The sequence below is a fragment of the Syngnathus acus genome, chromosome 12 (assembly GCF_901709675.1).
Source record: "Syngnathus acus chromosome 12, fSynAcu1.2, whole genome shotgun sequence".
Classification (NCBI taxonomy): domain Eukaryota; kingdom Metazoa; phylum Chordata; class Actinopteri; order Syngnathiformes; family Syngnathidae; genus Syngnathus; species Syngnathus acus.
Window position 1 is genome coordinate 8467617 of NC_051097.1, and position 14964 is coordinate 8482580.

A 14964-nucleotide genomic window follows, 5' to 3' on the forward strand; every position below is an offset into this window, starting at 1 on the left:
CCCTCAAGCAATACACACGCCGAGCGCATGTTGGTGGTGGGGGACGCAGTTAGCTGGTGGGGGGGCTACGTGTGTGGGGGCTCCGGTCCCCATTGAGTCGCATGCCGAGGGCTGTCAAGGCCCATTGTGCGCGTGGACAGTGGAAGGAAGGCAGCCATTGGTGGCGAGGTGAAAAGCGGACCCGGGTGGAGGGCCTGTGAAGATGGGCGTCAAAGGCTCGGCCGTTAAGGAAGAAAATCAAAAAGCCATCAGACTTGTTTGTTGCCGCTCAACGGGAGGGCCGCCACTTTACATTTAAGCCTCCCGTTGCACAAAGAGCTTGGTCTCCACTTGGAAAGTTGGAGCGACGCGCCACGCGTGCTCTTTTAGCTGTCGACTTTCACAGTACGTCGTACCTGAAAGCACTTTATAAGCGTTTGGAAGTGACTCCGGATTTCTGTCGCTGGGCGTTAATCAAGCCACCACATAAACAATGAATGGGACTGACACGTGTAGTGATGTGCTCAAGCACGACCCCGCCCTGCAGCAAGTATTTTTTTCCCCATTCATGCATTACAATTTGAAATTTTGAATCTGTTGAAGTTTTAAAAATCTCTTTACAAATTTAGTCCTCGGCATGGAGTAAATACGATCATTTTTTGTAAATATTTTTGTCCTTTATTATTTGAACCAATCTTTTTGCTTATAGGCTTAGTTCCGGAGGGAACTTGAGCAAGCCATTTTGCTCTGAGATCATACAAATTATATCCAGTTTGAATTTAGCTTTGCAAAAACAGTCTTTGACTAAGGTCAAACAAGTCAAACTGAAAGGAAATTTCTATTTAATTTGTGGTCAACATGCATGTTGGGGGGGGGGGAAAAAAACTACTTCAAAAAAGATTTGAAACACCCCCACCCTGCCCTCCCGCCACCTTTGGAGTACCCTGAGCACTGATGTGTGCTGTCTTGATGGCTGGCCTCACTCTCTTCTTGACTTTTGCATGACAATCAATCAGCCAAGTCCATGGACCGTCACAGGACAATGCCATGCCACTTGGGTTTGATGTCTTCTTAAGCTATTGAGTAGTCTCCCTTCAGGGCTCGCCCTGTATTTTGTGTGGCTTGTTTAAAACAAGCAGGAAAAGATTATTCAACGCTATTGATCAGTGTTTAAAAAATATTTATAGAATAAAAAGATTAAATAGATTGCAGTGAGGATGGATGAAGATAAAAAGAGAGTAGACGTGACATGAAATGGTTTGGAGTGGAGACCTGCAGGCTGAGCATCTCAGACCTGCAGAGTGAAACTGCAGTCTGGTGTTTGCTTCATATGAGTGTGTGTGTGGGAGGGGGGGGGGGGGGGGGGTATGTGGGTGTGGGGCAAAATCAAAGGGCCGAGACGTATTGTTTCAATGTGAAAAGGAGCTAATGGCCGACCATCGCAACTCGGGATCTGCAATCCACAGGGTGCCCCCGGGGCTGGGTTGGTACAATGGCGCCCCCCCTCCTCCGCTCCCTCCCCGCGGCGCGTCTTCCTGCCGCAATCTGCGGCCAACGACGCGCGCCAGGGGGAGCGCATCTGTGCGCGCAGGGGCCCGGGTCGTGAGGGCCGCTCGGTGGGGGAGAAGCAGCGCACCCCCCACCGCAGATCCCGAGCAAGAATAAGTTCCCCCGAATGCTCCTGTTGCATTTATGCTCGCGCATTTGTGAGTGGAAAAGAAACAATCGTTCACAAAGCCCTTAGTTAATCCTCAGAAAATGACTACAAATGAAATGGGAACTAAATCATGATATCCTCCATAAAGTGCAGTTGGAAAATAAAAAAAAATCAGAATTAAAAAAAAAAAAGCTAAGCAGTGTAATTAAATCCAAATAATGCTCTTATTCAAAAGTTAAACTGCAACACGCATGAACATGAAATAAAAAGTAAATTCTACAATTCAGAATGACAATAAATGCTATTTATTTTATTAAGCTTGATGAACAAAAGCTCTAATGACGTGTATTTTAATATCAAAGCCATCTTGTGGAACGCTCCATCGTCTAAACAATCATTAGAATCCATGTGTGACACATACTTAGCATTGTAGATGCGTTGGAATTAAAACACACACAACTTTAGACTTTTTACAGTTGCTGCAGGTTAAGTGGGACCACGCCCACCAAGGGGTTGCAGGGGGGGCGTTACCAAGGTCATTGACAAATTCACCTTCAGCCGTGCGTAATTGTGCGCAGCAGCCAATGAGCGACGAGGCCGAAGATCTGCAACTTTGGCAAAACGTGCGCGGACCAGCCCCGATCGCACATTCGATCGCAGCCGATGACCCGAAAGCGGCCTTCATGGACTAGTCTGCCGCCTCCTTTTACCGGTTATGTTGGCCCGGTTGTCCCCCAACTCCCTTGGCGTTTTGATTTGACTACTTTTTGGTGTGACCATTAAGGTAAGTCTGTTGAGTGGCAAGATGTCCGAAAGATCCCACAGCCCAAGCTCGGAGTACCAAACCCGCCCGTATGACTTCAGCCGGGCTTGCACGCAGATTTTGGGCCAAGAGGGCCTCGGGTGTTCGTCCTTCCACCAGCTCACCATGCCAGAAGCGGGCGTGCTTTACAAGCAGCCCGCCTATGGTGGCCTGCCGTCGGCCGCCGCGCAGAGCTTCTTCCCCTTTCCGTCGATGGGGGCTGGCGACTACCGGGCCTCTGAGCTCCAGGCCGGAGACTTCGGCCAGCCCAAGTCTTGGTATCCGTTGGCTGTCCCGGGGTACACCGGGCAGGTACCCGGTGTAACTGCGGCCACGCAGCCCACCAGCCTGAGCCCCCCCATAGCCGAGACCCGGGAGCAAAACAAGCTCCCCGAGATCAAGACGGAGAAAGACACCGGGGAGGACTACTGTGGTGAAATGAAGGTCCAACAGTACCCGCCGGCCTCCGCCGCCATGCCCCACGGAGTCTTCTACTCGAGCCCCTGGAACCAGTCCTTCTGGACGGGTATCAGCCACCTCACGCCGCCCGGCAGCGGAGGAAGCAGCAACCAGAATCCCTCAACGTCTTCCGCGTCGTCACCATCCATGTCCCCGTCACCGCCCAGCAACGGCATGCCGGCGAACGCCTTCTTCGGCGTCAACCCCGGCCAGGGAGCCCCGGGGCCTCAGGGCCAGAACCCGGCCTCGTCAACACGAAGCAGCGGATCGTCCAGCGGGGGTTGTAGTGACTCGGAAGAGGTAAGCTGCTTAAACCAATGACTAAATTAATATGCATACATCCAGAAAAAACATTTGCTTTAACACCATATTATAGGAAAACCTTTCCACTGAAGAATTGGAACAGTTTGCCAAAGAACTGAAACACAAACGCATCACTTTGGGTTTCACGCAGGCTGATGTTGGCCTTGCATTGGGCAATCTTTATGGTAAGTTAATATGCACATTCAACCATTGCAACTGTATTTTTAAAAGAAATTAAAATGTGTCTTTCTGTTGTAGGTAAGGCAAACGATTGATAAAATCTTCTTCAGGTGCTCAATGGGTCTGGATCTCACTTCAGAATTAGTGTTCTACTCATTTCTTACTAATATTTGGATTCACAATTATACATTTTGAAAAAAGGGTTCAGTCTTACAGCTTTTTAGCATCTTACACTGATTGCACATCACACTGTAGTACCAAAACTGACCTATGAGTGGCAGTGTGGTGCCACGGTGCATTGAGACAGTAGAAGATGCTGAAGCTAAGCAATTAGTTTCTATACTAACTACAGTGTTGTAAATTCTATTTTCCTGGATTTACCATTAAATGTGTATGGTTTAAATTTTCTGATTGTCAAGGTGGAAAAACACTCATTCGGCCCAATTGTTGGTATGCGTGTACCCTTCTTAATTCATGTCATTTTTTGGGGTGGTGGTTGTACAACCCCAGGTAAGATGTTCAGCCAGACGACAATTTGCCGCTTCGAGGCCCTCCAGTTGAGCTTCAAGAACATGTGCAAGCTGAAGCCCCTCCTCCAGAGATGGTTGAACGAGGCCGAAACGTCGGAAAATCCCCAGGATGTAAGTTCTCTCGCTCTCTTTCCGCATCTGCCGTCTACTTTACAAGACAACAGAAACTCATACGATGGGGGGTTGTCACCATGGGCTGATGTCCCATTGAGAGCCTCAATGAAAGGCCCCCCTCCCCGCTGCTATTGTGACCGCCCGTAAAGCCTCCTGAACCTTGACCTTGTCCGAAGGCCTTACAGGTACCAATGTGATGCAAAGTGTTGATGTGCTCATTCAGATGTACAAGATCGAGCGGGTGTTTGTGGACACCAGAAAGCGGAAGAGAAGGACAAGCCTGGAGGGAGCCGTCCGCTCAGCTCTGGAGTCTTATTTTGTCAAGTGTCCCAAACCCAACACTCAAGAAATCACGCACATCTCTGACGATTTGGGCCTGGAGAGAGATGTAAGTCAATTGTTTACCCTCGTTATCATTCCACCCCAAATATTGAACTGAATTTTTTTGCATTGTCACATGCAGGTGGTCCGCGTGTGGTTCTGCAACCGGAGACAGAAGGGCAAACGCCTGGCCCTGCCCACGGACGAAGACTGCGACGGGCAGTTCTACGAGCAGAGTCCTTCGCCCCTCAACATGGCCGCCTCCCCCATACCCGGCCAGGGCTACCCTCCGCCGTCCGGCTACCTCGGAGCCCCGCCGCCGCCGCTTTACATGCCGCTTCATCGGCCCGACGTCCTGAAGCAATCGCTGCACCCCGGACTTCTGGGTCAGCTGAGCGGGTAGAAGCGGCGGGCGGCGCCACGGATCACCCGCTCTGTCCAAAGATGACTGATCACTCCGCGCCAACAACTTGAAGTGTTTTGCTAATGCATGTTAAGTTATTCAGTAGGCCGGATTACCAAAGTGCATTTGACGCAAGGCAGTTTTTAGTTTTTTGTCGTGCAGATGATTTTTTTTTTTTTTTTTTGCTTTTACTCCCAGTTAAGTCATTTAACAGTATTTGAGCGGAGCTGTTTGTCGTGTTCCACTTTTTTTGGATTTAGATGTTTTGATGTCAAGAGAATGGTGGGGGGCAACTATCTCGTTGCTTCATAACGAAAACAATGTCATTCTGTAAAAAGTGCCTTTCGAACAAGTTATTTTTTATTCTTTTAAGAGTTTGGAAACGTAATGGTGGACTACTAAGAGATTGAATGCAATATTTTGATAACAAAATAGTCCTTGCTGCTAATGTTCTCTGCTTTAATTGCACATTTTCAACATTTCATCAGGTGGAAGTCTCTCCTATATTTTTGACAGTCAAGTGTTGAAATGTTTTCTATCTATGCTTCTCCACCACCACTGTTGGTTTTAAAAAAATGATTGAATACATCCTTTAAGAATAATTTAACTTGTATGTGTATAAAAATATTGACCTGCCACAATAAGCATTAACATCAGTGAACAATTTTAGATAACTTTGATATGAAATATATCAAGCAAATTGATCATTTAAAGGTTGTCATTTGGACTCATCAATGAATTTTCAAACCAGATCTATCTTTTTTTTCTTCATCCCTGTAAGTTTTTTTAACTGTTAACACTGCTGTCGATTTGTTTGTACGTGCAAGACTTTGGTCAGTTGTGTTTAGATCAAATATGCCTAACAATGATTAAGATGTCATTTAATTTTGATGCGAGTTTTAAAATGTTTTTTTTTTTTTTTGTATACATTGTGTCTGATATTTCCATATGTAATACATGCATATACACAATTTACATTTACTTTATCCATGGGTCCAAAGCACATTTATTAAACACCATGTAAAAGCTGCAAGCAAGTCTAAAGTTTATTAACAGAATAACATAAAGGGCTGTATTAACTTGAAATAACTCAGCAGAGCTGAGTTAAAGCAGCACAAAATTAATGAAAATATACTACCAAACAAATGCTTTTACATATTGGAAGCGTTTAATGAGGAAAAAAAAGTTTTCAATGGTTGTAATTCCTCCGTTGACCGCTAGATGGTGGCACACTTGGTTTTTCATTCAATTGGAAAGAAAAAGAATGAAAACAGGAAGTTAACCTATTCAGTTCTGCTGTGTCTGAGCACTGAATGTCAAATCTGCTTCAATCCTGTTTGTAAGTAGACAAAAAGAATATGTGCATTGCTCTTACGCGCTCTCAAATGAAATATTTTTGCATTATTTTGAGCTCAAAAACCTTGAAGAAATTAAGTGCAAATAATGTGTAGCATTGTTGCTATCATATCAAATGTAAACGATACAGATTTGTCAGCTAGCTTGAATCACTTTGCAGGTATTTCAACATGTTTAGTGAGTCTCTCCAAAATGTATACAGGTGTAATTAAGAAGAAGAAAAGCACACTTGGTTACGTAATATCCCAACTTTGCTGGGTGTGTTCAAAATTCGCAGTATTTAAATAGTAGCTCAATGTGCAATTTCTTTACGTTGTATACCATTAGCATGATTCCATGCAGCCAGGTCAGTGTAAACTTTGTTGGGAGGCAAATGGCCGAAGCAGATCTTGCACAATCTCTCGCTCCACTTAACAGTGTGCTTCACTTTCCAGTTCTTCTTCCACAGAAAATACTCGCTGTAGCGCTTCTGGTCCCCCGCCACCTGGAGCAGATACTCAGCCAGCTCTTTAACAGATGCAAATTCGTCAACGTGGATGAAGGAATGAGGAGGAGCCACGTCTTTGTAATCCTGTACCGGCGCTCCCAGAACAACGGGAACCGCTCCCGACAGGTAAGCGTTCCTCCACAGCTTCTCTGTGATGTAATCTTTGGCCTCAGAGTTCTCAAAGGCCAAATAGAAGTAGCAGCGAGAGATGGTGGGCAGGAGTGCTTCTGGGGTGAGCTTAGTCTTTGTCCAACGTCCGTAGACCTTCACAGGAATTATGGCTCTGAGTTCGTTGAATATTTGGCTTCTTCTGTAGTGACTTCTGTAGTTGCTCACCACCCAACATGCCAGAAAGCTTTTGTTCCGCGCAACATCCTGCACCGGATTTTCTTCTTCTGCCTCTTTGGCGAGCCGCTCTCCATAAGGAATTGTAATATCCGCATCCCTCCTGTAGCTGATAGTTAAGTTGAAGCTACCTGCAAATTTCCTCAGGTCTCCATTATGAACAGGGGACTCCATGGAAATCCAAGCCCACCTCTGGCCCGGCGGTCTGGGAAGATCCAAAGGGAGTTTCTGAGATCCTCCGACCAGCTCACGGTTGTGGAACACCACCACGTCCGCCGAGGGAAACGACGACCTCTGCTCCACGATCTTGCAGTGTGGAGTGCATTTGTAGCTCGAGCCCACACTCAGCTCATTGGGAACATTGAAGGGTCGGTGCCACATCAGAATTGTCAGTTCCTCACGGTGATTGGAGTCAATGATGAATCCCTTGAGCCAGACGTTAAGAAGAGCCAGCGATAAGACACATAGGAAGGTGAGGATTTGGCACTTCCTTCTATCCTGAAAATGAGAAGGAGTTTTTTTTTCTTAATAAGAAGTTAAATGAGAAGTTTGCCTGTTTGAGGTGGTACCAGAAGATTCCAAAATAAAGGAGATAGTTGCACTTCATGTTTTCATGTGCAATATTTGAACAAAGATGGCATATTAAAATAAAAGAAAGGGGTTGAAGAATTGTGCCCTGCGGGACTTCACATGGTTTACAGTAATTATAATCCGAAAATATAGTATATAGTTCAAATAAATATTTTTTCTTTAGGTTTTATTAGTTCTGTTAGGTTTCCGAATCATGAGGCGTGAGGATTTACCAACAGGTTGCATTCCGGAGCCCCCATCCTGTTCAATCACATGAACGTCTGCTCAGAGATCCTGAAGAAACACACAGTTTGAGACTGGGTTAATTTTTCCAAATTCCACCATCAAGTGCAAAAACACAAGTTACCGTAATTTTCGGACTAAAAGTCGCTCCGGAATATAGGTCGCATTAGCCATAAAATGCACAATAACGTGAAAAAAAACCATATATGAGTCGCTCCGGAGTACAAGTCGCATTTTGGGGGGAAATTTATTCGACAAAATCCAACACCAAGAACAGACACGAACGAGCAACAACAGGCTAAACGATAGGTTTGCTAACGTGACATAAACACAAACGAAGAGCTGAGAACAGGCCTGACGTAACATTCAGAGTTATTAAAAAAAACTATTACATAAATAACACGTTTATAAAACCATCTGTGTCACTCCAATTCATTAAATCCATCGATCGTCCTTTGTCAACAATGGGTGCGCGCCGCTGACGGCGCTTGCACTTCCAAATATTCCACAGGCCCATATAACGATATATAAATTAGATAGCAAATAACTATTATATAAGCAATAATATTATCAAACCATCTCTCAAAGAAAGTTAATGCCATGTAAAATCAAAGATGACATCTAAATCAATTGCGCAACAGTACCGCAACAGTCTCACTTTTACGCAACACACACACAAAAAAAGAGGAACTAGAGGTGACAGTTCTTGTCAAAAAATACCAAGAATCTGTCTTACTGTCAGCCCTTGATTATGTTAGTGGACTTTGTCCTTTATGACTGTCAGTCCGAAATATTGTACATAAAGCCTTTTTGATTCCCACTCTTGTTTCTGGGTCCAAATACTGCATTTAACTTGATACAATCCAAGCATGAAAAAATCTCATGTGACATTTTTTTCCTCCTTTTTTTCTTAATACAATATCACTAAATTTGGAGAGGATGTCAACCGTTCGCTTGCTTCTAATCTCATGACGCCAAAAAGACCTAGGCCTTTTTTCTGGAGATATTGTTGTTACATTGAGCAGACCAGAAATAATCATTGAAAAAAAAATACTATTTGTCTGGGCATGCCATGGAATAATTTCAAATTGCCATTCTTTTAAATAAGCAAATAAATAAATGCATACATAAATATATACATTTCTTGGTTTCCAAGCAATTATCACGTGTGGAGCAGGATTTAGACCAAGAAGCAGACATCACACAAAATGTATTAATATTATTATTATTATTATTACAGAATATTTGCCGACCATAGAGGCTATGCAGTTGTCAACGTTTCAAAAGTCTGAACAGGATGTGGTGAGAGGTTTATGTTGGCAGTGGCACCATTCTATCTGTTGCCGCTGCAGTTAGGAAACCACCAAGCTCACGCAGCCTTCATTCAATTAAGCAAAACACGCAACCTCCCTCCACTCCACTGACCTTACGACGAGCCAAGAGGTGCTCAACATCCCAGTGCCATCCGTTCCTTAGAGCATCTTTGCACGCTTTGATAAAGTGCCACCAGTTTGAAGGAAGAGGCGGGGCCCATTTGAACTGCAAGTGTACCGCCTGGCATCCCTCAGCCTCGGAAGCCTCCAACCAATAGTACGTTTATTCTACCTGGTGTCTTGCGTATGCTAAAACTGAGAGGCTTCTGGTGGTCGTAGGGGAAGTCAAAAAGGGAAATGGCACTTTCGGACAAAAAGGTGCTGCATACTAAAGTGGATGGACGGTTGTAGTGGATACATATAACCAACTAATATTTTTATTCATCCACATCATTTCATTCCCAGTGCATTGAATATGGATTGGAACTGGTCTTAGAACCTCAATAGTTGAGTTTTGGTTTTTTTCACTGCAGTTTTGTCATTGCTGACATTGAATACAGCCAACTTAATTTGACACCAATTAAGGTAAAGTTGACAAGTCAACTAGTTGGCCTCAACCTCCAGCATACTGAAGCTCACAAAATTCCAATTTGAATGTAATAGAGTCATGTTTTTAATAATGGATGGATGTAATAGAGTCATGTTTCTTGCTGAGTCACGCTACCTGCACTCCGGTTTCCTCCCACATCCCAAAAACATGCTTGGTAGGCCGATTGAAGACTCCAAATTGTCCCTAGGTGTGAGTGCGAGTGCAAATGGTTGTTTGTCTCTGTGTGCCCTGCGATCGGCTGGCAACCGGTTCAGGGTGTCCCCCGCCTACTGCCCGTTGACGGCTGGGATAGGCTCCAGCACTCCCGCGACCCCCGTGGGGACTAAGCGGTTCAGAAAATGGATGGATGGATGTAATAGAGTCATGTTTCTTGCTGAGTCACGCTACCTGCTATGCAGGAAGGAAGGCAGTTGGCAAATGTTTGAGATGTGTCAAAATGAGTCACACGTCTGACAGTGAAATGTTTCCTTCCCAATTTGGGCAAAAACTCTGAATCAGCATTTACCCCATCGGTCAGGTTATGCTTTTTCTTACCATGGCCACCGGGGGCACTAAAGGAAGCGAAGTTGCTTGTCCATGTAAATTAGACACCTCGAGGCGGCACATTTAATGAATGGAAAGTCCCTTTGGATATATTTGTGTGCAAATTCAAAAGTAAAATTTCCATGTGTAATTATTTTCAGAATTTTAATAATGGATGGATGTAATAGAGTCATGTTTCTTGCTGAGTCACGCTACCTGCTATGCAGGAAGGAAGGCAGTTGGCAAATGTTTGAGATGTGTCAAAATGAGTCACACGTCTGACAGTGAAATGTTTCCTTCCCAATTTGGGCAAAAATTCTGAATCAGCATTTACCCCATCGGTCAGGTTATGCTTTTTCTTACCATGGCCACCGGGGGCACTAAAGGAAGCGAAGTTGCTTGTCCATGTAAATTAGACACCTCGAGGCGGCACATTTAATGAATGGAAAGTCCCTTTGGATATATTTGTGTGCAAATTCAAAAGTAAAATTTCCATAATAGGTCTGGCAACACGTCCAGACTTTTACCCTGCCTCTCGTCCAGTCTGCTGGGATTGGCTCCAACTCACCTGCAAAGTTATACGACAAGCATTGTACAAAATGGAGGCCATCATGACACATTGGCGAAATTCTTTTTGGGGAATTTTGCACTTTGGTCCTGGACGCTGTTAAGGGTTGTACAACAAACAATTAAAGAAAGTACAGAGTGAGCCTTTTTTTTTTTTTTGCTGAATATGCTACGAGGTCGAAAGGAGAGAACAAGATTTACAGGTCACACAGGTATCACTGGGAGGAGCTGTGGATTGTCAGGTGTGGTTTGCCACCAACCGAATACCAGCAGCGCACAGACGACAGGAAGAAGTAGACAGAGGCTGAACGTTACCACGAAAACACTACAAGTGGAGTCAAATCAAACGAAAGAGCAACCAGCGGCGAGAGCAAGCAACGTCCACTGTGAGTACAACACTTCATCAAATCTTGCAAGGATTTTTGCAGAAGCAAATTTAAAATATGCTATCCCTGCAGGAACGAGAAGGGATAAATGGCCCAAAAAAGGGAGGACAGAAACAATGACAATCCCAACATTGAGCTGTTTGTCAAGGTGAGGCCCGTCATTGGTATTTTCAAATTTTCTTGCAAAAAATGCATCGAAAATGACATTTGAAATGACACATTTATGACATTTCGTTCTGAAAAGACAAATATTGCTTTAAAAAATAATTCTGGTAGATTAATGGGACCCACCAAATAACATGATACTTTGGTTTAAAACATAAGCTTAAAGAACACAAACTGCTTTACAGCTTTGCTTTAATTGTTTAATTGAGTTGTTTTGAAGCAACAACAAACTTAATAACTTTATTGCATTTGATTTTGTCGTAATGTGGGTGTGTAGTCCCTCCACTTGAAATTCCGCACACTTTGGAGTCGCGACAGCGTGAGCCGAGCCTGCTAAGCAAGATGTAATCACATTTTGGTCAGATGCACAAGCCAGAAGCCACTTTGAGGCTGGCGTGCCATTTCAAAACTTTTTTTTTGTTGCTACCTCCGCCAAGGAAAATGTCAAGGCCTTTTGGATTCCAATGTGATGGTTGCGATTATTTAAGAAATGTTTCAAGTTGTAACTGTTGAAGGTAAAGGATTAAAAATGGTCCTTGCCCGACTTATTAAAATATATATTATATATTTTTTTCAACTTGTCAAAATATTTTTTTATGCATTTATATTTTATTCATCAATGTGTAATTATTTTCAGAATTTTAATAATTTTTTGAATGCAACAAAGATCAATCGACTATTAAAGTCGGATACCCTGTAATTAAAGTACATTTGTATCCAAATGTGTTTGGGCTCATTCCTGGCACACGCTAATGGTTATGGTTGAAGCAATAAAAATTCATTGAAATGCTGCCAGATTTATAAATAAAAAAAAAAAAAATCTCATTGTGGTTGCAAGGCAACTCTAGGAATTCTTAGAAACACATTTTATTTATAAGCAATACACTTAATATGCTGCTAGCATAAGTGATGCCAGCACATCTTAATTTATGGCTCGTCAACAACGCTCTTTATATGTGCTGCCGCTGTGTTAATGGACGGGTGTGATAATTGATTAATTGATGGTTTAGCAGCAGTTGATGGTGTGTAATTGATGACAGGGGTAAGTGCTTCTTGTGTTGAGATGCCTTTGATTTCATTTGTGGTCTAAATACAATGGATATAAAAAGTCTACACACCCCTGTTCAAACGCCAGGTGTTTGTGGTATATACTATATATACGTATATATATAAAAAAAAAAACGAGATCCAGGATGAATCATTTCACATCATAAGGTGAAAAACATTTTTTAATTGATTATCTATGTTCTTCTCCCAGGCCAGCAATGATGCTGAAAGTGTGGGTAACTGTCCTTTCTCTCAGAGACTCTTCATGATTCTCTGGTTAAAAAAGGTCAAATTTCTACTCACCACAGTCGACATGAAAAGGTAAGCAGCATTTAGAAAAAAAAAAAAATGTCTGACTCACCATACTTTCTGTTCTCGGCACAATTCCGTACTGGTGTTTTGGTCCTTAAATGGACAAATAGATTCGGTTCAATTAAAAAAGGTATTTAAACAATCCTCTCATGAGTTCACCACTAAAAAATGTACACTTATTATTATGCAAGAATACAAACTTGAAGGTTAATTTGTTGAATGAGTATCTTCTGGCTAGAAAAAAAAATCTAAGCATTTTGCAATCCAAGGAGAAGAAGTCTTTGTACGTTGCGGAATTTCATTCAGTCCTCCTCAGCAAGTTGACGCACAACAATGAAGGAACAAACAACACAGTAGAGAGATAGAAGATGATCCAAACAACACAAGCAATTAACTTTATCATAATTGTTGCCTTGATAGAGCACCAGATGTGTTGAAGAAATTAGCTCCGGGCTCTCAGCCTCCATTCCTGGTCTTCAACGATGACGTCAAAACAGACGTTAATAAGATTGAGGAGTTCCTGGAGGAGAAATTAGCGCCACCAAAGTGAGACAACCGCATCTCACTCGGCCGTAATGCCTACAAGTGTAACGATTAATTGGATTTCTCATTTAACCTTCCGATGGCAGGTATCCCAAATTGTGCTGTCGATACAAGGAGTCCCTGTCGGCCGGAGAAGACATCTTCCGTAAATTCTCAGCGTATATTAAGAATCCCATCCCTGGATTAAATGACAGTAAGATAAACGCAACAGTGTAATTGTATTTGTCTTCCATCATCTGAAAATGTATTTTATTTTAGTTGCGGGGCATCATCGGGGATTATGGCAGATGTCTGTTGCTATAGTGGTGGCCCAAATTTATCTTTTTTTTTTTTTTCTGATGCCTGCAAAGTGTTGCCAGTAATGCCACATAAGTGTGATAACTATTAAACTTCTTGTCAATCTGACTTCTCGGTACAATTGATCGCATCACATGAAGGCCTCTTTTTTTAATACCAGCCACCAGATGACAGTGTAGACCAGCAAATATCTGGAGGGTGGATGTTAGTACAAAGTGTAAATCTGTATTTTTGTTTCAGTGTTACAGAAGAACTTCCTATCAACCCTGGTGAAGCTCAACATGTACTTGGAGACACCGCTGCCTCATGAGTTGGACCAGAACCCATACGCTACAGAATCTACACGTCCCTACCTGGATGGAGACTCGCTCACTTTGGCTGACTGCAACCTGCTTCCCAAACTCAACATTGTCAAGGTGATCAAAAAAATGAATATGACAAAAGAAAAAAAAAAGATTTTATTTCATGGTATTTACATCTACTTTGTTAAACTCAACTAGGTGGTGTGCAAGATGTACCGCGACTTTGACATCCCTGCCGAACTAAAAGGCCTCAAACGTTACCTGGACAACGCCTACAAAAGGGAGGAGTTTCGCATGAGTTGCCCAAAGGATGTAGAGATCCTCATCGCGTACCAATCTGTGGCCAAGTATCTTAATAAATAGAAGAATGAACAAAGAGGGTGTTCCAAAAGTTAATATACACTTCCTTCCTATCATTGAAGAGGCATTCACAAAAAGCCAGAGAAATGGAAACAAGGAAGTGTATAATGTCTTTCAGGACACCCTCCGTGTAAGATTATGGTTAGAATTTATCTTCAAAATCCACAGAGCTACTTTTAAAGGTCTTATGTACGTGCTGCATTGACTATTAAATCCTATGGTGTTATTTCTGTGGCGTCCTTTGAAAGAGCACAGAAGCACTCCTTTAGCCACAGAATATTGATGTCCTGTGCCAGTGTGCAATCACGTATTATTTGTAAATGTATCTACAGTATGTATTAGGCATTTACTCAATGTAAACTGCAATGAAGGAATAACATTTTAATATAAATCTCATAAGCTTAACTCATGTTGTAACATTGGTTTAGATCTCATAGCATCTTTTTCTCAACATATTTGTACATATTAGAGAGAAAGCAATACCTCCTATATATAAGACTGTTATTACTTTGAGCAGTAGTTTCTTGATATATGTATTCTGTTGTCTCCATTCCTCACAATTTTCTGTCCCTAGAAATAAAATGTAAGAAAAAAGTGAATAAAACAAGTTCTTGCTTGACTCCACCCCCCCCCCCCCCCTCACCTCACCTTGTAAATAGCATTTTACATCAAATCTGTGATTTACTGCAGACTTTTTATTTATTTATTTATTTAGACGGTTAATAACTACAATCAAATAAGAGAAATAAAGGGATTTAAGGTTATTTTAAACTTGCTACTGGCGACGCATG

At 42.7% G+C, this 14964-nt stretch overlaps 3 protein-coding genes across 4 annotated transcripts; 2 read left to right on the plus strand and 1 right to left on the minus strand.

Moving 5' to 3' along the window:
* Positions 1-1476: 1476 nt before the first annotated feature.
* Positions 1477-5626, plus strand: pou5f3 (POU domain, class 5, transcription factor 3). Its single transcript, XM_037266509.1, has 5 exons — positions 1477-3197; positions 3274-3385; positions 3891-4021; positions 4248-4412; positions 4488-5626. Exons 1-5 carry the CDS (start codon positions 2442-2444, stop codon positions 4746-4748), a joined length of 1425 nt encoding a protein of 474 aa, XP_037122404.1. The 5' UTR covers positions 1477-2441; the 3' UTR covers positions 4749-5626.
* Positions 5627-5734: 108 nt separating this feature from the next.
* Positions 5735-9365, minus strand: fut7 (fucosyltransferase 7 (alpha (1,3) fucosyltransferase)). Its single transcript, XM_037266510.1, has 3 exons — positions 9175-9365; positions 7740-7800; positions 5735-7434 (listed from the first exon to the last, which is right to left on the minus strand). The coding sequence occupies exons 2-3, from the start codon at positions 7764-7766 to the stop codon at positions 6397-6399; spliced, it is 1065 nt and encodes a 354-aa protein (XP_037122405.1). The 5' UTR covers positions 7767-7800; positions 9175-9365; the 3' UTR covers positions 5735-6396.
* Positions 9366-10987: 1622 nt separating this feature from the next.
* Positions 10988-14781, plus strand: clic3 (chloride intracellular channel 3). Of its 2 annotated transcripts, none has more exons than XM_037266512.1 (7): positions 10988-11147; positions 11220-11295; positions 12571-12680; positions 13092-13217; positions 13301-13407; positions 13752-13927; positions 14012-14781. In XM_037266512.1, exons 2-7 carry the CDS (start codon positions 11236-11238, stop codon positions 14174-14176), a joined length of 744 nt encoding a protein of 247 aa, XP_037122407.1. In that variant the 5' UTR covers positions 10988-11147; positions 11220-11235; the 3' UTR covers positions 14177-14781. The 2 variants fall into 2 exon arrangements, with proteins under 2 accessions (XP_037122407.1, XP_037122408.1); XM_037266513.1 differs by having other exon boundaries at positions 11003-11138.
* Positions 14782-14964: the final 183 nt, after the last annotated feature.

What these genes read in the sequence shown, in the direction of transcription:
- pou5f3 (XM_037266509.1), top strand. Translation starts at nt 2,442, where the DNA reads ATGTCCGAAAGATCCCACAGCCCAAGCTCGGAGTACCAAACCCGCCCG. An exon ending in GTTGTAGTGACTCGGAAGAG is followed by an intron (nt 3,198 to 3,273) that starts GTAAGCTGCTTA and finishes ACCATATTATAG; the next exon opens with GAAAACCTTTCCACTGAAGA. An exon ending in ATTTGGGCCTGGAGAGAGAT is followed by an intron (nt 4,413 to 4,487) that starts GTAAGTCAATTG and finishes TGTCACATGCAG; the next exon opens with GTGGTCCGCGTGTGGTTCTG.
- fut7 (XM_037266510.1), bottom strand. Translation starts at nt 7,766, where the DNA reads ATGGGGGCTCCGGAATGCAACCTGTTG. An exon ending in CTCCGGAATGCAACCTGTTG is followed by an intron (nt 7,435 to 7,739) that starts GTAAATCCTCAC and finishes TCTCATTTTCAG; the next exon opens with GATAGAAGGAAGTGCCAAAT.
- clic3 (XM_037266512.1), top strand. Translation starts at nt 11,236, where the DNA reads ATGGCCCAAAAAAGGGAGGACAGAAACAATGACAATCCCAACATTGAG. An exon ending in GAGAAATTAGCGCCACCAAA is followed by an intron (nt 13,218 to 13,300) that starts GTGAGACAACCG and finishes TTCCGATGGCAG; the next exon opens with GTATCCCAAATTGTGCTGTC. An exon ending in CCAAACTCAACATTGTCAAG is followed by an intron (nt 13,928 to 14,011) that starts GTGATCAAAAAA and finishes AAACTCAACTAG; the next exon opens with GTGGTGTGCAAGATGTACCG.